The sequence below is a fragment of the Heteronotia binoei genome, chromosome 1, assembly GCF_032191835.1.
Source record: "Heteronotia binoei isolate CCM8104 ecotype False Entrance Well chromosome 1, APGP_CSIRO_Hbin_v1, whole genome shotgun sequence".
Classification (NCBI taxonomy): domain Eukaryota; kingdom Metazoa; phylum Chordata; class Lepidosauria; order Squamata; family Gekkonidae; genus Heteronotia; species Heteronotia binoei.
The window spans coordinates 121,856,582-121,880,424 of NC_083223.1; the positions used below are offsets into that span (position 1 = coordinate 121,856,582).

The following is a 23,843-nucleotide window of genomic DNA, read 5'->3' on the forward strand; positions in this document are numbered from 1 at the left end:
GGGTTGTTCCGGGGTGTTTGTATATATTGGCGGACCCGGCCGCGTGTTCCCCAGTTCCGTAATGTACTAGCCAATAAAGCCTGAAGCCTTCACCACGTCTCGTCTCCCAGTACATTACACCTGCACAAGCTCTTCTCAATTTATCCTCTGCTAGTGCAGGCATTTCCGCCCCCCCCCCTCCCCCAACAGTACCAGCACCAGGGAAATATAATTTCAGGAGCACTTGCTACCCTGAGGGCCCATGAAACGGCACACTTTTTTATTTGCTTTGATATTATGTTTGGAAAGGTCTGTAAGGTGTTTGTAGGATGCAGAGGCCTGCCAGCCTGGGTAGCTCTAGGCAACCTTTGCCAAAAAGATCTATTAATGATCTTCTAACATTGGTGGAGGAAGGTGCCATCAAGTTGAGATGGCAAACTGATAGTTTAGTCTTCACAAATAGCTGCTTGAGTCCCTTTGGCTACAGCTGCCAACTCGAGCTTGGGAAATTCCTGGAGATTTCAGAAGAGGGGTTTCGGAAGAAAAAGAAGAAATTGGATTTATACCCCACCCTATGCTCCAAATTTTGGAATCTCAGAGTGGTTTACAATCTCCTTTACTTCCCACCACCCAACAGACACCCTGTGAGGTAGGTGGGGCTGAGAGAACTCTCACAGAAGCTGTCCTTTCAATTGGACAGCTCTGAGATAGCTATGGCTGACCCAAGGCTATTCCAGCAGTTCCAAGTGGCAGAGTGGGGAATCAAACCTGGTTCTCCCTGATAAGAGTCTGTGCCCTTAACCATTACACCAAACTGGGAGGAGAGAAAGCTCAGATTTTTACCGTCCAAAATGGCTATTTCCTCAAGAGGAACCAACCTCTGTAGTCCAAAGATCAATTCTAAATCTGGGGGAACTTGAGGCCCTGCCTTGAGGTTGATAACCCTACATAGACTTATATCTGGGATTCAGTTCTTGGGGAACGGTTTTCTAAACTCTCCGCTCCTGCTATATTTCCCCAGTCAAAACCAGTCACACATGCAATGTGGCTGCTATTTGCCCCAGAAGCGAAAAATGCCAGGTAGCTGCTCTTTTCCTGTCTTTCTCCCCCCCGTAGAGAATCTCACAGTAGTTTGGGAGGATGCTCGCCTTGCCCCCTTCCCCAGTACTTAACACTGGCAACCTGTGGCCTAGCAACCTCTTGGAATTACAATGGATGTTCAGGCTACAGAGACCAGTTCCCCCCGAAGAAAACAGCTGTTTGGGATGGTTGACTCGGTGGCATTATACCCTGCTGAAGTCCATCCTCTCCTCAAAGCTTGCCTTTGCTAGGCCCCACCCCCAATACTTCCAAGTATGTTCCAAACCAGATTTGGCAGCCCTTACCAGTACAACAGTTCTGATCCAATCGTATACCGGATCCAGTACAAAGTGCTGGTCATAACCTTTAAAGCCCTATATGGCCAAGGACCGACCTACCTGAGGGACCGTCTCTCCCCATATGAGCCCCAGAGAGCACTGAGGTCAGTGGGGAAAAGCAGACTGAATATCCCTGGGCCAAAAGAAGTTAAACTTCAAAGCACCCGCACTCGGGCCTTTTCCGTTGCGGCCCCACAACTCTGGAACCAACTCCCAGAGGAGGTGCGGGCCCTGCGGAACTTAGACCAGTTCCGCAGGGCCTGCAAGACCGCCCTCTTCAAACAGGCGTTCACCAATAACTGAATTAATGTTTACCGCCAGATTAATAACGTTTACCGCCAGTGTTGATTTAGGAATGTTTTAATTAATTATTGATTATTGACTGATTTTAATGTGAATTTTAATGTGAATTTAATGTTTTTATTACTGTATTGTTTACTTGAAATGCTGTTAGCCGCCCTGAGCCTGCTTCGGCGGGGGAGGGCGGGATATAAATAAAATTTTACATTACATTACATTACATCCAAATTCCCACCAGCTGCTTTTAAAAGGCTAAACCAGGTCTTAGATTTAGCAGCTCACAGGAGCACAGCTCCTGAACCTTTCTGACAGCCCCGCCCCCCTCTACCTACCTTGTCCATTGAACTGCATAACAATCCTTGGATTAGGGCAGCAGACAGCTGGGCAGCTACAATGAGCTTTGAAATGCCCCCAGCAGCCCTCATTAATCCCTGGAGAAGCCCACGCTACCCTTTCTCCACTTCTTATGTGATTTTGGGAGGCAGCTGGCTTGCTGTCCTTTTGACTGGGTGGGGGGGCAGCCAGGAGAGCCCCAGGAGAGTGAGGCCTGCTTGGGCTGACTAGATATCTAGTCAAACCAAGCAGGCCTCACTTGTCCGGGGCTCTTTTTTGTGTCAGATTGCTTTTGACTGGTGTGTGTGTGTGGGGGGGGTGGCATATGCTAATGAGTTATACTAATGAGCTCCACCACCTATTTTTCTACAAAATGACCCCTGGACTAAACTATACATCAAGGAATCTGATTATGGGTCTTCCAATGAACACCTAGTTTGGTCCTCTGTATTATTTAGAATCATTGTACAAGTGCCCCAAACTTTGCAATTTTTGAACTGAATTTCATATGGAACATGGAAGAAGGAAAATCCTGACTGTAATCTGCTCCTGAGCTCCCTCATCTTTCTCTCTTTTACTTCAACAAAGTGCCCTGAAAGGACACAGCTGCTATTTTCTTAACAATTCCCCACCTAAGATGCATATTAAACCTAACTTAATTTTAAAATTTCCTATCTCTTGAAAAACTTTTCTATTCTATTTTCTCATGTGCATTTAAAGAGGGACGTGATGCCCCCCATTAGCTGTTCAGACCAAGACAGAAGGAAACTCCCACCCCTAGGTTCTGCTGCTGTTGCTATGGATGTTACAATTACAAATGCAAAGTAATGTGCATGCATCAGCATTACCCCACCATGAGGGATAACTTCACTAGGGAAGAAATAACCTGCCCCCATCATGTTTTTACTTGCTGGGCATGCTAGGAATTGTTAGCAATCAGTTTCCCCCAAATTGGATAGTACCAAAATTGAGCAAGGTCTCATACTTGCACAGGGCTCTGATTCACATTCATATATGAGATGTCTTATGTCTGGCAACACAGTTGTGAACTGCAGGCTTGGGATCCTGAAGCACACCACAAAACCATACTCTCTCTGTTCTCAAACCTACTTATCCATAGGCCTGCGACAACAGTAAAAGCATCAACTTTGAGACTTATTATGACACTTAGAGACAATCCAACTCCCCCTCCCTCCACTTTTAATTAAGAAGATTTATCTGGATAATCATGTGCCCTGTAGCGCAGAGTGGTAAAGCTGCAGTACTGCAGTCCTAAGCTCTGCTCACCACCTGAGTTCGATCCTGGCGAAAGCTGGGTTCAGATAGCCGGCTCGAGGTGGACTCAGCCTTCCATCCTTCCGAGGTCAGTAAAATGAGTACCCAGCTTGCTGGGGGGAAAGTGTAGATAGATGACTGGGGAAGGCAATGGCAAACCACCCCTGTAAAAAGTCTGTCATGAAATCGTTGTGAAAGCAACATCACCCCAGAATCAGAAACGACTGATGCTTGCATGGGGGACTACCTTTTTTTAATCTGGATAATATTTGACAATTGTTAAGATAAAATTTGTTATATCAGTTTTGCAAGTAGCAAGGCCACATCTTGGATTCCCAATGGAAATTGTCAGCAACCTTTAAGTTATCTATGAGGAATTTTCATATTCATATTAAAAATATTTTGGGTTTTTTATGGGTGAAAAGATATTATTTCATTTTTGTGTGTGCACATAAGGCATTTTAGATAAAACTGGTGCATCAAAAGAAGACGTCTTGCTGAGCAAAACTGTGTTTATCTATTTAAAAAATGCTTCATGGTTAGATAATGCTTTTGCAGATCTCATTATTCATCCTGCTTATCTTTCAGCTACCTACGCACTTCAGCTTGAAACTGATTAAACCTTTCAGGATTGTTGATAATGGCAATGATAACTCATCCACATAGATAGTGCTTCAGGCTAATCAACATGGCCCTGGCTTGTACATGGTATTGTTTTTCATTCCAGATTCAGTGTTAGGAAAACATATGCCATAAAATATTCCCACTGAAACTTTTGGAGAGTAATAACTGATAAAAGTATACCGAGTAATTTGATTTATGTCGTACACAAATGTATTCACATGATGGAATGGTGCAGATAGGAATGCTTGCACAAGAATTTGGAAGTAAATCCTGTTAGTTGAATTTTCTTCCAAGTAAGCATTTGTAGCACTGGGTTGCAAAGCTGCCGGACTGACATTGCCAGGCCCTGAACAGACTGAAGGTTAGAGAGCAACGTTTTGAGCCCAGTGGCACCTTTAAGACCAACAAAGTTTAATTTTGGGTATAAGCTTTTGTGTGCATGCACACTTCATTGGATCTCAAACTATTCCGATGATTCAGACCAACATGATTACCCACCTGAGACTGACACTAAATCTGGACTCTAGTTAAGGAAAGTTATGCCACAATAAGTATAATATAGTGGGTTCCACACATGGATAAGAGATGAGACAGCAGTGATCAAAGCAAAGCTCTTTTATTAAGTACAGCATGGCAGTGGCTGAACTCAAGACTGAGGAACTGGGCCAACTATGTACACTTCAAGATTCCCAAGCTAGGATGTCATTGGATCATTCAAACCATCAGGGGGGCCGTGATTGGAGCAGGGCAGCAGGGATTTGGATCCTACTGCCCATGGTTCCCGAGTCCCCAAGCTCAGTTCTACAGGCTCCGATGAGCCAGAGGAACCTATTAAAACATACTCTTGGTCTGCATATAGAGTTTCACTCTATGGCTGTGGCAAGCAAGCAAATTCACTGAACCAGTTTAGCTGATTTTTCTATATTCTGAGACAGTTTCTACCTGATAAGCCAGCTTGCTCAACTCTGAGGCATTTTAATATTTATTAACACATAGCAAATATAAGAGTTAATGTGTAGATTTATTTTATTTATATACTTTGTTTATAGCCAGCTTTTCTTGCTGACCCTCAAAACAGATTACAGAATATAAAACAGCGCAATCAGGGAGCATAAAGTAACCAATGAACAATATTATACCAGCAACAAGCTGCGGGAGGCAAGGCATATCGTAAACAACACTGAAATGAAAATGTAGTATTAAGAAGAAAACAATAAATATATGATGGCACAACCTTAATTAATACCTTTTTAATTTTCTTTTTCGATCATTAAGCACGGTGTCAGCAAAGAAAAAGCTACCTTCCTACTTTAATACTTAGGGGAGGTAAATGAACAGTGAAGAACACTTTCCACGGGAGCCAGTAGCATAGAGCTTTCCGCCCTTATAAAAGATGGCGTAGTTAAAGTTGTTTCCCTCACATCTATTTAAAAAAACAAACGCTAGAAGGATGTGAAAGAAAGCGGCTACGAAACGCCTCACGCATGCCTATTAGCATTCAAGAGAAAAGTATTATCAGGGTTTCCCAAAGAGATAAGAATTCCACGCACTCTTCACTTCCGATCAGAATCTTCCATGTGCGTGACAGGAGTGGCGGAAATAAATGATAGTTTAAATAACTAAATAAAACAGACATGAATGGGTAAAGGGTGCATTTTGTTGCTGCCCTATGAAATATTCATCCACTCTATCCTGCTGCCTGGAGAAACCTGCTCACTCGTTTGGCTGCCGGGGCCGAACTCCGAAGTTCTTGTAAAAAAGGAAGAAAGATTGTTGGGCGAATGGTGGATGAGAGGAGAAGTTAAAGCCAGCATTTCTTCACAATACATAATATTTTACAGAGACAAAAGCGAGAGACAGGCTGGAAAGGAACAGTAGCTGGCGCAGCAAAACCAGAGACCCGTCTCAGACGCAGGGTCACATCTTTAGGGTCAGGGTGCTGCAAGGCGGTGAGGAAACTAGAAAGGGGTATTCGAGCGGGGGGGAGGGGGAGGGACTGTCTAACACCCTTTCCAAGTCTGTTTTGACATTACAGACAGTGTAATGAGCTGGGGAAACGCCCCGTGCCTTTAAAATAGTTTATAGTAGGCAACAGTTTGCTAGATGCGGCTTTCTCTCCACTGTTTTTCTCTAGAGTGGCCGTGTTAGTCCACTGTAGGAAAATAAAATAGAAGCCTTGTGGGCCGTTAAAGACAGAGGCGTCTGAAGCGAGCTCTCACTACATCTCAAACTGAAATACATGCTGTTAGTCTGTAAGGTGCCACCAGATTTTTATTTTAGTTTATCTGATACTATACCTGTTGCACTGCTACCTTAAGCCTTTAAAAGTACAGGAGCACGTCCCCTCAATATTTCTCTGGAGCGTCTTTCTTACTTTCTGATTACAGACCATAATTTTTCAAGCCATGGACGAAAGGGGACCTCTAATCCTGCCTACTTTTCACTTCATTTTCTGTCTCCCTATTGTTCTTGCCCCGCATATGGAAGATTCAAATAGCTGCAACCGTGGACCGGAAGATGTCTCAAAACCTTTAAGACCGTAGCTACTTGCTCCTCCCGGCCCTCAAAACCCAACACCTTAAGAGGCGGTTCTTTTGCCCACACTCAACATGGCGGAAGTAGTAACAGTTTCTCTAGTCTGATATGGGAGCGTAAATACGCGGACGGGAGCGGGCGCTTTTGAAGTCGTTCGCCAGTCTTCGTTGGCCGAGGGAACGAAGCCTTCCCCAAAGTCGGCAGGCGTAGCCTAGGCCTGGCTGTGAGGCCATGAGCCACGGAGCCGGCGGTAGCAACAGGAGCGTCGGGACGAAGCCTCCGAGGGCGGATGTCTTTCGCTTGCCCGGCCGTCACGGCTACGCAGTAGAGAGTTCACCCTATCTGCCCAGGCGCTTGGCCTGCGCCGCCTCTCAGTACTACGGGATTGCAGGTGAAGCAACAGCAGGGGGCGCATGCGCAGCAGCCTGTTCGTTGGCTGTCTCTCTTCTCCTTCCTTGATTGACGGCTTGGAGAATATAGATTCCTTTTTATAATCAGTTAGTTACAGTTAGTTTGAAAGTTTACTCAAGTCCCACTGAAGGCGAGTAAGTGCGGATAACGTCATAGCCATGACTTTAAGTATATGCTTGAAAGCTGCATTGAGAGACAGTTGTGAGTGTTTGCTGTCTATACGTGCTGGAAGAAAAGTAGGTTCTGCCTATTTCCACGGGGCTTGTTTCCCGGTAAAACATTTCATATCAGTAGCTGTGTGAATTTGCAGCCAGAGTAACTACTGTATGCTAGCCTTAAGAGTCGCCTAAGGTGCTGCAAACGTTTTTAAAAGTTTTGATTTTTAGTCATGATCTTAAACACATTTACATAGATTTGTAGTCTTAGGTTGCATATGAGGCGTACATTTACAATGCGATCTTGAATAGTTGCACCCATTGAAATCAATTGATTTAGGAGGATGTTATTTATTTAGAACTACACTGTTAAGCATCAGTGTAACTGGTGGAATTACTTTTCAGCAAACTAAGTCGGCTTTCACAACTTCATGTTACTTTCATTGCCACTGTAATTTCAACAGTTTTCTGTGCAGTTTCTTCTGTCAGCCCTGTGCAGCTGCCATTTTCCATTCATTTCTTTCTTGCTGCACCACTGGAAAGCTTTTTGAAGGCTTTATTTTAAAAAGTTCTCTGGTTGTGATCAAGGAAATTGGTGGCAGCAAGGGGCTAATGGCAGGGAAATGGCATTGATGTGGGCAGTACCATTATGGCACAAGAACATGCACAGCTATCTGTCCAGATGGCATGGTAGTGTGTCTGGAACAAACAGGTTTGGGAAAGAGTATATTGAGATCTAGGAAAGGATGTTAGAATGAGGTACTTTCTGGATGCAAAGCCAAAGCAGAGAAAAAATTCCATGTGGGTGCAGCCTAAGTCAGAAGACTGCAAGTGTACTTTTGGAGTATTATAACCCAGCCACGTTTATAGAAGAGCACATACAATACATCTGTGTAACCTAGCATGTGAAATATATTGTGTCAGCTCATTTGTAACATTGTTCAGAAGAAAATAAGGCTTCAGCAACACTTGCCATGTATTATTTATAGCGTCTACTGAACTGCATATGTCCACTTCTAAACCTTTATCCAGAGGCCTCTGATGGTAATCGGAAAGGATATTTTTTGTTGTTCTTTATGAGGCGCTTGTGCCCATCCTAGGTGCTTACATGTTGCCATAACAAATTTATCTCACATACTAGAATAATCTGTTTGCTTCCAAAACAATGTGTTGCTTAATTGTATATATCCCTCAAAGTGTGAGGAAGAACTACCTGACAGCAGGTGTTTATAGTGTCATTCTTATGCAGAACATAAAGGCCCAGTGAGCAAGTGGAATTTATATCTTATACTGATAAGAAGAAGAAGACTGCAGATTTATACCCTGCCCTTCTCTCTGAATCAGAGACTCAGAGTGGCTTACAATCGCCTATATCTTCTCCCCCCACAACAGACACTCTGTGAGGTGGGTGCAGCTGAGAGAGCTCTTACAGCAGCTGCCCTTTCAAGGACATCTCCTGCGATAGCTATGGCTAAACCAAGGCCATTCCACCAGGTGCATGTGGAGGAGTGGGGAATCAAACCCGTTTCTCCCAGATAAAAGTCTGCGCACTTAACCACTACACCAAACTGGGTGTTGGGTTCAACTATAAGCAAGAGGATTAACTGCCCATACCTATTACCTTTTACCAGATTTTGAGATCATTAAGAGTGGGCATTAAAACTGGGACCTATTATACATGGTGCCTTTGACAGGCAGGGATTTGCATTTGGACAAGCTTTTTAAAAGCTCTCTATTTTAAAAGGCTGCTGTGCCTGTTATTTCATTTCATATTGTATTAGATGTGGTAAGAAATATAAATAGGCATAAGCTTTCTGCATGGTTAAATATGCTTATTTCTCTTGACTAGGGGTCCCCAACCTTTTTGAGACTGAGGGCACCTCTAGAATTCTGGCAAAGGGTGGTGGGTGCAACCACAAAATAGCTGCCATAGCAACTAGATTATGTGTAACTCTAATAGTAATTTAATGCTTCGGGCAGAACCTCTTTTTAATTAACCTCCTTTTTAATTAACCTCCTTTTAATCTGTACAGCCAATCAGAAGCCCTACATACCTAGCTTCATCCACCTTTTAAAAGCACTTGGTGGGCACCAAGAAAGGTGTTGGTGGGTACCCTGGCGTCTGTCGGAGACCCCTACTCTTGACTATAAACATGGCTGTTTTGTAGCAGGAACTCCTTTGCATATTAGGCCACACACCCCTGATGTAGCCAATCCTCCAAGAGCTTACAGGGCTCTTAGTACAGGGCCTACTGTAAGCTCTATGAGGATTGGCTACATCAAGGGTGTGTGGCCTAATACACAAAGGAGTTCCTGCTACAAAAAAAGCCTTGACTATAACAATTAAGACAAAATTAATTGGGAAGTTGTCCTGTGTTGGTCACAATGCTAGGAGTTGTGTGTGTGTGTATGGTTGTGAACTCGGCAATGATCCCATTCATTTCTATTTAGGCTTGTCAATCCCCAGATCCCAGCGGGAGATTCCTCGGTTTTGCAGGCTTCTTCCCGCCCCCAGCCAGCTGGCCATCAGGGGGAAGCCCTACCCCAACAGCCACCATGTGCCTTTCCAACCTCCAAAGCCTTAAAAGACGCTTGGGAAAGGCTTGTTTTTTGAAAGGTGTGTTGTCTTTAAATTTCCAGAGCCAGGCTGAATGGGGATGGGGTGAGCCTGCAGAACAATGTGCTTGTTGTGACAAAGGAAAAGGAAGCTGCTCAGTCCCTCCATTTTTTTACACTCCCTTCAGAAGTAGTTTGTATAGTAAAATAGAGAGAACCTCTGGTTTCCCTGTGTTAGTTTGAAGAACTTGGTTGAGTATACCGCATTCAACAACTCCCATAGTGAGTAAATTGCCCCAGTGAGACCACAAAGTATGTGCTTCTAAACTGTGTTTATTTTGACTGCTTTGTGTGTGTGTGTGAGAGAGAGAGAGAACGTTAAAGTGCAGCCAACTGCTGGGGAATGAGGAAATGAAGATGGTATTCAGGGGAACTCTACTGCTGTATATTTGTTTATTTTAGGGAATAGGAAAGTCTCCTGGCCCCACCCCCAAAGTCCCCAGGTATTTTCTGAGTTAGACTTGGCAACCCTATTTCCATTAAATTTGTGGAGCAGAATACCTTGGCACAGAGAGTGCCCTAGAGCTGGTATGATCCTTTTTGTTAAACTCCCCCACCTTTCAGTTCAGCTTCTTGCATGACTTTCAGTGCCCACAGGAATTTGATTCTAGCTCACTACAATGTTGGGAAGTCATTGTTGATAGTTTTTATTGATCTTTATCGTCTTTAAGAAGTGCCTTCAATTTTGTTACATAATATGAAATAATTATATGTATTTGTCTGTAAAATATTTATAACATGATGATGTGAAGAAATTCCCTCTAACTCATAGATTATATTTATATTTCAGTAATTGGATTTACACTGTGTCTTTGTTACAGGAGCCTCTAGACAAATGTGTACCTCGCAGAGGGGGAAAGTGTAGAGAATGATTCATCCCTCCCCAAACTCCCAGTACTTAAAAGCTTACAAATGCTGATAGTTTTGGCCAAATGCAGGTCAAAAGGTGTGTGCTGGGCTATCCCACCTTGGAACAGAGACTGCAGAAAGCCCAATGGCCAGATAGTCCCTCCCTTGAAAAGTCAAAATTACCCCAGAGAAGGATGGACTCTCAAGGGGATATTATAAATTTTCAGGACAAGAAGTAGAAGATTCTCTTCCACCTTGCTCTTCACAATAGATGGGCATAAGCAATAAAAAACTAAGTCTTTACCTAGGGATCAGTCTTGTCTATGTGACAAGAAATAAAGGGGAGAAATCCCAAATTTGAGAACTAATGATGGACTTTTAAATGCAGCTTCAAAATTCTTCTCTTATCCTAATTCAACATTGTTTAGAATAAGCATTGAGTATAGAGTAAGAGGATTGTGTTAATCATCTTGTACAGCAGTTTGACCTGGATGGCCCAGGCTAGCTTGGTCTTGTCAGATCTCAGAAGCTAAGCAGTGTTGGCCCTGGTCAGTATTTGGATAGCGTCCACCAAGGAAGTCCAGGGTCATGACACAGAGGCAGGCAATGACAAAACACCTCTGAATGTCTCTTGCCTTGAAAACCCCAGGTGGGGTAGCCATAAGCCTTGATGTCTGTGTAACATAGTTTCCTAATTGTCTTCTATTTCAGGTTGTGGAACACTAGTAGTATTGGAACAAAGTGATGCTGGGATTCATCTGTTCAGGAGGTAGTACTGTTTTATACTTTTGCACATGTACTCTTCACTATAGCTTTGATAATTTATAGTGATGTGTTTAGTTATAAGGAAACAAAAATATAATCCTGTCAAAAAGAGATACTGCAAGGATCTATAGTACTTTAGCAAAAATTCTGGAGTAATACACACAATTCTTACTTTCAAGGATTAAAACCAGAAAATATGGAACATCTTCCTGATAGTTCTTATGTGTAATGATGTATTTTCAGTATGTTGTTACAGATTAAAATAGAAGTGCAGCATATGGTGTGTAGGTTGAGTGTAACTCCTGAAACATATTATCTGGTCTTGGTTCACATTTTGAGTTCTGGCAAGTTTTATTTAAAATAAATAATTTTCTAGCTTTTGTGGACAGAAATTCATTTGAAGGACCTGAGCAGGCTTCTGCATAGATTGCTTAGAATAGCTCTCTTTATCAAATCGAAGAAGTTTAAACACATTTAATATATCTCTGATTGTGACCATTATGTTTCGTCTTTTCTAAGACTACAATTCTTAGTATACTTACTTGGAAGCAGGGCTTTTTTTTCTGGGGGAATGCAGTGGAATGGAGTTCTGGAACCTCTTTGTGGAAACAATTCTCAAAAATGTTTTAAAATTCATGAGGGGCACCCCTGAGTTTCTCCTTCATTTCCCTCTTGAGAGTTCTGGCACCTCTTTTTCCAGAAAAAAGACCCTGTTTGGAAGTAAGTCCCAGTGGGTTTGGTGGGTTTTACTTCTGAGAAAATATGAGATAGGGCTGTGGTCTGTATACAAGATCTTTAAATTCAGGCTCACATTTAAAAAAAAAATAGGGTAGCAGTTTTAAGTAAAGTGTGGTATGTCTAACAAGTAGTAATTGTGTTTCATATTAAAAGCAGTAAATTCTGCTGTGAATCATGTTTCTGTTTCTGATTATCAGTCCTGAGCAACTTGCTACTCTTTAATTAAAAAATAAATAAATCCAGGCTTATAATTGCCTTTAATTATCAATAATCAGTCTAGTTGAATGAAGAATATGTGTTGACTTGAATGCATACTTTAATTTTTGTCTTGAACTGAAAGCAAAACATAGAGTTAAGGGATTAAAATCAGAGCCTTTGATTTGAAATGGCTATTTAGTTATGATCAGTTTTTGAGACTCTGCTTTGTATGACCTCAGCTGCCAAAGTTAGGAGGGTGAACATGGGAAGTGATCTTGGCTTTGCTGTTGAGTTTCTGATCAATGTTCTGTGTTTTCAGCGTTTTCTCTTTGGCTATTGGAAGCTATCTGCAGCATAACATAGGTTGTAAATGATCAATTAATTATAGGATATTTCTCCAGAATGAATTGATTTCTGGGCTATGTTACTTGACTTGTGCAACTCAAAATCCTGGATTTTTTTTTTTTTTAACTTCAGAGTCAGTTTGGTACAGTCTGGTTCTTCTAGTGTATTTCTGAAAAGATTCTAAAACATGTTGTAAACAGCTTGGGCTTAGCAGTGGATAGGAAGACACTAGTTGTCCACAGAGAATACAAGAACCATAGATGCATTCTGGAAGTAACAAGGGTTTGTAGGTTGCAGGGCATGAGGCAATAAGACAATAACTCTTGTAAAATTCCTGCTGAAATCTTCAACCTGGAGGTTCTTTAACCAGCCCAAGCCATGAATGATATACGCTGGGGTGTCGAACTCATTTTTTTTTCATGAGGGCCAGAACTGACATAAATGAGACCTTGTTAGGCCATGCCATGTGTGTTGTATAATGTAATGCCAGGTAGCAGAGATATAAACTCCTTAAAGGACACAGGCAAACACAATCAAAGGTTTTTTAAAAAAACTTAAAATAAAACATGCTTTAAAACATTAACACTTTTGCAACATTTTATTTATTTAGCAGTCTCTGATAATTAAGAGCCCCATGGCGCAGAGTGTTAAAGCTGCAGTATTGCAGTCCTAAGCTTTGCTCACAACCTGAGTTCGATCCCCGGCAGTAGCTGGTTTTTCAGGTAGCCGGCTTGACTCAACCTTCCATCCTTCCAAGGTCCGTAAAATGAGCACCCAGCTTGCTGGGGGGAAAATGCAGATGATTGGGGAATGCAATGCCAAACCATTCCGTAAAAAGTCTGCCCTGAAAACGTTGTGAAAGCAAAGTCACCCCAGAGTCGGAAACGACTGGTGCTTGCACAGGAGGCCTTTCCTTTCCTCTGATAACTGACACCTCTTCCCTGAATTGCATTAAAATCTAGAGACCATGTCTGTGCTGTAGCAATCTTGAGTATGCTGTTCAGGTGTTGCTCAGGTGTGTATCTGTAAGTTGCAAACCTACTTTTGATTTATTGACATTCATTATAGACAACTCATGGTCAGTGCTTTGAGCTTGAGACCCAGAGGAAAACATGAAATGACTGGGCATTGTGAGCTTTTGTACATAAGCTGCTTTATGTGCTGGTCAGCTAATGGAGAAAATAGCAACTTTGCTCTGAAGTTCCTGTGTGATTGAGTAAGCTTGGCAAAGCAAGCTGTGATGCAGAAGGAAGTGAGAGAGGGAGAAGGAAGCAGATGACAGTGAGTTGCTCATTGGCCTGCTAGGAACCCTCCGGTGGCCTGATCTGGCCTCTGGGCCACATGCTTGACACCCCTGGTATACACAGCCTGTGCATCTCTCTTTAGACAAGAGCAGAATACAAAGATATGGGAGGGGAGGCAGCTGTAAAGAATTTGGCTTCAGATACCCAGAAAAAGTTGGGTTCATGAGAACCCAAGTTGTGTTTCCAACCTACTACCCTCTGTTCTAAGACAGAATTGCAGGAGGGAGTGCAGCATAGTTGTAACAGATCCTTATGTTTTCTAGAAGTGGGTATTTGTTTGGCATAGTTTTGCTGAGTTTCCCTCAGTCTGAACTTCAACCATGTATGCTTTTCTCATGGTTAATTTGCTAACTTATTGTATTGCTATATCTGCCTATGGTCTGCCTGTAGTCTGGTGCACCATGATGGCTATAAAGTGGCTGAAGAATTGAGCTTCTGGCTTTTGCAAGTTCATGAAACTTTGTAAGTCAAAAATAGTTTCATGGAAAATCTGTGTAACAGCTGCTGTATATTATAAAAGTTAAACACTTTATGTATTCTTTAACAACCTTCAGAAGGTCACATATCACACTTTTAAAATCCTACCCTTCCTCCAAGGAGCTCAAACTGGTGATCTAAGTAGATTAAGCGGAAAGATAATATTAGCACTGACACTTCATGATTTACCAACCTTTTGAACCCAGATCTTTGCACTCTGAGGTTCAGCACTCTTTAGACTGAAAACTGTAGTGTCTTGATTGTGTTAAATGACTTATTTAATAATTTCTTATAGATGAATATTTTGGGTTTTTTTCATTTAGTTTTGACTGGAATGATGGCCTGTTTGATGTGACATGGAGTGAGAACAATGAACATGTGCTGGTCACTTGCAGTGGGGATGGATCTTTGCAAATCTGGGATACAACACAACCTGAAGGTCCACTGCAAGTCTACAAAGAGCACACTCAGGAGGTAAACTAAATGTGTTGTTATGATTATAATGGTTCCCAGTAGGCAGCCGTGTTGGTCTGAAGCAATAGAACAAAGCAGTAGACAAATGCACCTTGAAGACCAACTAAGTTTTATTCAGAATGTAAGCTTTCGTATGCTTTCGTATAGCTTAAGAGCATACGAAAGTTTACATTCTGAATAAAACTTAGTTGGTCTTAAAGGTGCACTTGTCTACTGCTTTGTTCTATGATTATAATGCTTCCTTTTCAGGAGACCTATTAAAATAGAACCAAATGCAGGCCTACTGATTAAGTGGCTAAACCAATGGAAGGGGTTTGGACATTATCAATAGAATTCTCTTTCCATTTTATGAACTGTGTTTAGTTTCAGGTACAGGGAAGCCTGTATCAGAGGAGCTACAAGGCCTACATTTACCAGAATCCCTTCTGTCCCTCTGATTGGGAGGGCAGCAGACTTGCCCAGAGGAGTGGGACCTGGAAGGTAGGAAATAATAGGCCCAGCTACAGGTTGTTCTCTCTGGAGAGGCTGCAGACAGAGGAGTGCTCTCTGGAAAGGCTGCAGCAGGAGGGTCCCCTCACTCAAGGAGGGTGAGTCTTTTGGCATTAGAGGAAGGGAACGTATAGCTAGTCACGTTAGGGCTGTTATTTTGCTTTATACCACCTTTACTGTTTTTACTTTTCACTGTTGTATTAATAATTAAAATCACTCGTTACAATAAACTTGTTATTGCTACACTGCCATTGTACTCACGTCTTTTTGGTCACAAATAAAAAGTGTTTTGTTAAGAAGGAAGACGGGTCAGATGGGTGCTCTGGGCCCTCCCAGACAGACCCTTAGCAGAGTGGTGGCAGCCAGTAGAAGGCCCTCCCTGGCCCCTGCTGTGTGAAACCTCCTAATCCTGTTCTGTCTTACTCTCTGTTCATTTGTCTTGCTCAACATGATTCAAAAATGGCTGCTCCAACTTGGACCTGTGCTTTATTCTGTGCCATCTAATAGAGAGACACACCGCAAGACCACACGGGGCATTCTATGTGGCCTTTGTTGATTACAGGATGACATTCAATGATATCCCTCATAACAGACCTAGGTTAAAACTCGAAATCCTCAATAGACCGTAGTCTGTCAAAGAGATTCAATCCACAAGGGCATTTGTTCCATAAGGTCCCAGTTGAGCGAGGAGTGAAGTAAGGCTGCCTTCTTGCTCCCTTACTATTTAATTTTTATATAAACTCTGTGTTGCAGATCCTATCTAACCCTGATTTCTTCCAACCTAACACAGCAAACAGACCAATTTCCATCCTTCTAAATGCAAATGACTTGGCTATCTTGTTGTATACTGAGGTAGGGCTGAGAAGAGCATTCTGGGCATGCATGATTAATTGTAAAGAAGCCATTAACCATTAATTTTGCTAAAAGTTATTTTCAATGTAGCGAGATTCTGTGTATTGGCATGTCTGATCAGACAGAAGGTTATTGCTTCATTTAAAATTTTTAATGGATTTTATTTTAGTAATGTATGTTCTCTATTTAACATTCAGATATGTAACAAATGTTTATGTTTACATAACTGTTGATATGCATGCTAATCTTGGATCGTAATAAACTAGAATTATAGTCTTGCTCCACATTTTCCTGCCCTACTTGGGGGGAAAAGTTACCCTAAAATTAAGAGTTAACGTTTTATGTGCGTATTATTCTTTAACAGAACTCATAGGGAATAACTGGAGAGTTAAAACCTGCATCCTCAGACAGCTGCAGTGTTGTGTTGAATTTATATTTTCAAATGGGACCTTATCTATTTAATTGTTTTGTCAGTCCATGGCAAAAATGTAACTTTTCATCATTCAGAAAGCTGGGTTGGATCTCACAAACGTTCCATTTATTCAGGAGGTGGTTGATTTCACCCTATTCTGGCTACAGTTCTCTGTGCCATGGTACATTATATTTACAAGGGTCCCCTGATCCCCTGCAGAGGATTTGGACTGGGGGGCTGGTGGGGGAAAGAGAAGGCTGGGAAAAAGTCCAGCCTCATGAATTAATTGTATTCAACCTGTCGTAGAAACAACAAAAAAAGTTTTCAAGTTCTATAATTTCTAACCTGTCCTGGAAGGATTGTCAGAGATTGCAGCAATCAGTAGATTGTGCTGTTCCTATATCATACAAACCTCTGCCTGGTAAAATGAGTTATTACTTATTGACTCTCGTAAAGATGGCTAACTTTTTTTCCTGCAGACTTTGCAGCAGTATGGCTTTCACAGAACTGCACTGAGTCATAATGTTCTGCTGGCCTTCTAATATCTGAAAATATTTCTGTCAAGAATTATAGCTAATTTTGCTGCAGCTACCATCTGCTGAGGGTAGTATTGATCATATGATTTACTTACCCAGTAAAAAAGAATAAAGGAACTGCTGTCTGAAGTTAGGGACAAATTTGCTGCTTTGGGAAGCCTTATTTTAAAGCTGCTTTCAATGCCACCAATTTGTCTCTTCCTTTTCTGAAGACAGCTTTTCTATGTTATGAACTCTACTGTTTTGAGCAAAGTCCATCATATGGGGCTAGTTCAAGTATTATCAAAAAACTGCCTGGAGGCACCACTTCTAGCTCAATGTTTTCATTTCCTGCACAGTGTTATAAATGCAGGTCTTGCGGTGTGTTTCCTGTGCACTGTGTTATAAGTGCAGTTATAACTGCAGTGTTATAGTATGCATATCAGAGCATCAGAGCAAGAGAACAGCTTCCCCTTGTTTTAGTTAGTATTTCAGGTTGGTCCTACCTCCTTTGCTGGACTTGCAGTAACCACTGGGGCTGCTATACAAGTGCATTGGAGACGAACCTACAGTATATAGAACAGATATAACTTGGTAGATCCAAATAGGCAGCCGTGTTGGTCTGAAGTAGTAGAACAAAAGTCAGCTGACTTTGCCATCAAACTGTGCCATTTTGTTCTCACCCATAACTACCTCAGATTTGGCAATGAACTTTTCCTACAGATCAATGGTACAGCCACGGGCACCCACATGGCCCCACAATATGCTAACATCTTCATGGCTGACTTGGAGCAATGCTTCCTAGACTCCCACCCACTCCTACCTACCTTATACCTTCGTTACATTGATGACATTTTTATGGTCTGGACACATGGTAAAGAAGCCCTGGATACATTTCACCAGGCATTCAATGACTTCCACCCCACCATCAACCTGACAATCAACCAGTCTATGCAAGAAAAAGATTTTCTGGACACCACTGTTAAAATACACAATGAATGCATAGAAACTACCTTATACCAGAAACCTACTGGCCGACAAACATACCTGCATGCGTCTAGCTACCATCCCAAACATACCAAACGATCAATTGTATACAGCCAGGATCTACGCTACAGCCGCATTTGCTCCAATCCTGCTGACAGAGATTCTCACCTGAGGGATCTACAACAAACCTTTTTGGAACTAAAGTACCCACCTGATGAAATCAGGAAACAGATTAACAAAGCCAGAATGATACCCAGAGAAAACCTGTTACAAGACAAACCCCAAAAAAGACAATAAGAGAACACCACTAGTGGTCACACACAACTCTCAACTGAAAACAGTTCAACATATCATCAACAACTTACAACCTTTATTGAATAGTGACAGCTCTCTTTCAAAAGTACTGGGGGAGTAAACCTTTTCTTGCATAAGGACAGCCCCCTAATCTCAAACAACTCCTCACCCACAACAATACAACATCTCATCTGAGCATGGACACTGATATCAGAGCTTGTAATAAACCCAAGTGCCAACTTTGCTGCCACATATACCCAGACAATGCAATCACTGGACCTAACGGCAGTAACTACACCATTTGAGGCTCATTTACTTGTTCATCTTCCAACATTATATATGCCATTAAATGCCAACAATGCCTTTAAGTTCTCTACATAGGGCAAACAGGACAAACCCTCCACCAAAGGATAAATGGACACAAATCTGACATCAGGAATTACTGAATTGAGAAACCTGTGGGGGAACACTTTAACCTTCCAAAGCATTCAATGGGTGACCTCAAAGTAGCTGTTTTACTGCAAAGAAACTTCAGGAACAGAATGGAGAGAGAAATTGCTGAATTACAAATTATTATGAAACTTGGAACAAACACCTCCCCAGGACTGAACAGGGATATTGGTTTTTTATCTCATTACAAATGCTAAACCCACTCTCAGAACTTAAAGAACAGAATGGAGAGGGGAATTGCTGAATTACAAACTATTATGAAACTTGGAACAAACACCTCCCCAGGACTGAACAGAGATGATGTTTTATTTTTTTATCTCATTACATATGCTAAACCCACTTTCACCAAGTATGGTGATATATCCACAGTATTCCAATGTATTTCTCTTTTAGGACAGTGTATCAAAATAACGGTTTTGTATTGACATATTCAAACAAGGGATATTGGCTGTTTATCTCATTACATATACTAAACCCATCTTCCACTGTATTTTTTCCTAATGCAAACTAAAATGATGTATATATTTATGTTACATGTTAAAAAGTAAATTACTTTGACAGGAAAAACCTCTGGGAAAGAAATGCCTTCTTTTGTCCCAGATTTATTAGCAATAGAATAATTAACAGGCATTCTCACATTCTGACGTATTACTGTTTTATGGTTTCCCACGCTAATACAACACAGATTTTTTGTTAATTTTACTGTTCTGCTATTGGTTTTTAACTTTGTACCACTTGGCATTCCAAACCCCACCAGCTATATGTGGCTGTACCTCATTCCTTGTCTGAAGAAGTGTGCATGCACACAAAAGCTTACGTTCTGAATAAACTACATTGGTCTTAAAGGTGCAATTGACTCCTATTTAGATATAACTTGGATTAACAGAGGAGGAGAATTTTTGCTGCTGTGAGCTTTGGTTAAGCAAGATGTGCCTATGTCCTTGACTCAAAGATAGTGTATTCTTTTTTTGTTTTGTATAGTGCTAATTTACCAGTTTAGTTTGAGAGAGAGGTCTGTTTCATATATTCTTGAGTTTTGGAGCATAGTAATAGCAGTACCCCTCATCTCAGTTGTAGGGAGAGTTTGATGTTGGGATGGGATTTGTAGCTGGAAATATGTAAAACACCATTATTACCCCAAATACAATGTATTCTTTTGTAATGTTAATTTGCCATTTTAATAAGGATTAATGTTGAGTATTGATTACTTCTAGATCTATCAGTACTTGGGGAAACAATTCCCCTTGCGCCTTTGGATGGAGAACTTAATGGCTTAAAGAAAGTGTAATAGAACGTATGTGACAAGATATTTTAACAACAATTTAAATATCCTGGTACAAATATGGTAGATCTCAATATGACTGTAGTTATCTTCTAGTAAACACTGACAGACAGGGCTTTTTTTGAGCAGGAACACAGTTCCAGCTGGCTTGGCATTAGAGGGTGTAGCCTAATATGCAAATGACAGGGCCGGATCTAGAGGGGCAGAGGGGGTGCTTGCCCCGGGCACTGATGGAGGGGCAGGAACGCCAGATTGGGTATGGAGTCCATTGTATTCTATGGGACCATAAGATAGAATGGCCCATAAGGGGGCAGCATTTTTTAATATTGCCCCCCTCGAAAAATATGTTGTTCCGGTCTTGCAAATTAGTTCCTGCTGGGCTTAAAAAAAAAAAAAAAGCCCTGCTGACAGATAATGCTTTAGAAGAATGTCTTGATTTTTAATCTTCTGTTTAAGTTCATATTATTTCAGATATAATAGTGTCGGACTTCCACAATAAGTCCTGCTCCTTCCAGCATCAATAACATAAACAATTTTAATATAAATATTGCATGGTTCTTCATTATCAGATAAAAGGTTAGCTTTTATCCTGCTGTCAACCTTGCACTTAATGCACTTCAGTGGAAATAAAGTAGGTTTGGCTGTAATCATATTTTTCTGTGAAGTCAGGTGACAAACTGGAGCTATGAATGTTATAGGATCTAATTCTGAACTGTTAGATTTAACTTGGTGTGATACATACAAACATTAGCATCAGTGTCTGGCTAATCACTTGCCTATTTTACTGAGGAAAGTAAGAATTCCCTACAGCAGAGGTCGCCAACCCCCAGGCCATGGTCCACTACCAGGCCGCAGTCTGTTAGCAACCGGGCCACCATTTCCTGTCCTCCACCCCGCCCCCCCTCGCCACCACCACTGCATACTTGCCCATCATGGCGCTGCTTTGCTCCCTCCCCCGCGCACAATGAGGTACCACGGCCCGCCCCCTTCCTTCCCTTCTCCAGTGCCGCGTTCCAATCCTCTAGCAGAGGAGTGAGGAGGCTTGGAGTCAGCCCAATCTGCTTCGGCAGGAACCGGGCTGATTGTAAGTTGTTTGAAGAGGAGGCTGTAGGAAGAGTTTCACCCTCTCCCTCATTTCTGGAAGTGAGGGAAGGAGAAGCCTCCTTCAGCATGCTATTGAAATAGCTTAGAATCAGCCTGGGCCCTGCCAAAGCTGCCCAAGCCCCGTCACAGCGCTCCTCTGGTCACACGGTGGGGGGATGAGGCTTGGCTCTGCTGCTTTGGCAGGGTTTGAGCTGATTCTAAGGTATTTCAATAGCGTCCAGAATTGAGGGAGGGGGTGAAACTCTTCCTCCAGCCTCCTCTTCAAATGACTTGAAATCAGCCCAGTTCCTGCCAAAGTGGGTAGGACTGACTCCTCCGAGCCTCCTCGTTCCTCTGCTCGCATGGGTGGGGGAGGGGGGCAAAACACAGCTGGAGAAAGGAGGGGGCGGGCTAGGGTTGCCAATCCCCAGGTGGGGGCAGGGGATCCACCAGATTGGAGGCCCTCCCCCACTTCAGGGTCATCAGAAAGCGGGGGGGGGGGGGAGATGTCTGCTGGGAACTCTATTATTCCCTAAGGAGACTTATTCCCATAGGGAATAATGGAGAATCGATCCGCGGGTCTGGGGCTCTGGAGGAGAATTGATCTGGGGCTCTGGAGGAGCTGTATTTTGAGGTAGAGGCACCAAAACTGCAGCATAGCATCCTGGATCTCTCCCCAAAATACCCCCCAAGTTTCAAAATGATTGGACCAGGGGGTCCAATTCTATGAGCCCCAAAACAAGGTGCCCATATCCTTCATTATTTCCTATGGAAGGAAGGCGTTTTAAAAGGTGTATTGTCTCTTTAAATATGATGGCCAGAACTCCCTTTGGAGTTCAGTTATGCTTGTCACACCCTTACTCCTGGCTCCACCCCCAAAGTCCCCAGATATTTCTTGAATTGGTCTTGGCAACCCTTGGGTGGGCCATGGCAGCAGCAGTTGTGGCAAAACTGGTCCCTGGTGCCAAAAAGGTTGGGACCACTGCTCTACAGGTAATGAGGAAGGAAAACATCATGCAACATTTTACTTTCACCCTTTTTAAACCATAAATAGCTAATATAGAGATGTATGGGCAAGTGAGCTGCTAGATATTTCTACAAGCTAGCAGTTTGTGTGACTTGTATGCCAGGCTGATCAAGTCAGCTGATTCAGGTACTTAGAATGTATCACAGGCACTTTAAGTGCGTTTTAGGTGGCTCGGAGCTGAACATGTTAAGTAAGTACCACATACTCAGACTACTTTTGCTTACCCCATCAGGATTAGCTCTCTTCAAACCCTGTATGAGACTGACTAACCATGAATTCTTTTTGGAATGTAAAGTTTTCTCTGTATCAGCCTGTTGAGGTTTAATTTGTACTTCCTAAGCCTAGTTCTTCTATATAGCCTAGTTAATAGATAAAATAACTATTGCTAGACATGGGGAAAAATTAGTATTGCTATCCATTGTGACTATATCTAGCCCTCCCTTCTTTTAGGAGAAGCATGTGGAAGAGGGCAACCAATCTTCAGGGGTGGTATCAGATCTAGAGTATCTTAGAACCTATTTGGAATGTTACAACTATCTGACAAAGATGCACACTTAGTAAGAGCACAAATGGTCCTTGTGTTTGTACAATTCATCTTATACCCTTTCCAGTTCCTGTCTCTATGGTTAGAAAGTAACTGATGTTTGTTTGAAGTCGAAATTGAAAGTTCATAAGGAAGTTACTGTATTGAAATCCCTGTGGAAACTCTAGAGAGGAAAAGGGATGAGGAATCAAAGGATGCTAGGATAGAGTGTAATGACTGAATGTAGACTTCAAAAGTATCAGTGCAGCAGATATCTCTGAGGTTCAGTATGGCTAGCATTAGCCATCTGGAATCCAAGAGTCATCATAAATAATGTTTGAAAAGAAATCAACTATCATATGTTAGGTAAAGAGACCTAGGGCCAGAGATAAAAACTACAGTTCTCTGGATTTTAAAAATTAGCTATTTAGCCTATGTATTTTGTTTCATGTATCACACAAAGTAGATAATTGATATTGCTTGTTTTGGAACATTCCATCCCTTTTTCCCATAAAATTATATTCAAGGAGGAGCTGTATAAAAATACACAGGCACAACAATAACATTTATAACAGAATCTAAAACTATGGATACAAATTTGAAGGTCTTCTGGATTTTTTTTTTTAAGTGGAAGGGCTTACATAAGTGTTCCAAACAGGGCTTTTTTTCTGGTGGAAAGTGGTGGAGCAGAGGAATGGACCCTTTTTGTGGAAACAATTCTCAAAAAATGTTTAAAAGTTAATGAGGTGCACCTGTGTGTTTCTCCTTCATTTCCCTCTTGAGAGTTCTGGGACCTCTTTTTCCAGAAAAAAAAGCCCTGGTTCCAAGTATTCATTCATTCATTCACTCATTCTCCCTCATATGTGTATGTTGCAAAAACAGAAGATAACCTACAGAAATCCGTGCAATGGAAACTTGGGCACATTCAGAATGTCAATAGTAAATACATTATCCAAGTGGTGGTAGACATGAAATGTTTTATCTGTAAAGTGAATTGGCCTCTGTGTGTTTTCACGACATCTGTTATTTGTTTCTGGGGGCATAACTGGGACAATGCGAGGCAAAGCACCTCTGTTTCCTCCCAAGAGTTAATGTGAATACTAATAGGCTTTTTCCAGCTGGCAGCTGGCAGT

The 23,843-nt window shown here is 41.9% G+C and overlaps 1 protein-coding gene across 2 annotated transcripts in view; it reads left to right on the forward strand.

The window, feature by feature from the left end:
• The first annotated feature begins 6,490 nt into the window (after positions 1–6,490).
• The window catches only part of PEX7 (peroxisomal biogenesis factor 7), a 140,061-nt gene continuing 122,708 nt past the window's right edge, over positions 6,491–23,843 (forward strand). Inside the window, exons 1-3 of one of the 2 annotated variants that reach the window (XM_060240035.1) lie at positions 6,491–6,855; positions 11,207–11,264; positions 14,646–14,796. In XM_060240035.1, the coding sequence (XP_060096018.1) occupies positions 6,696–6,855; positions 11,207–11,264; positions 14,646–14,796 (369 nt within the window). In that variant the 5' untranslated portion in view covers positions 6,491–6,695. The remainder of the gene's footprint in view (positions 6,856–11,206; positions 11,265–14,645; positions 14,797–23,843) is intronic. The other variant, XR_009555455.1, reaches the window with a different exon arrangement.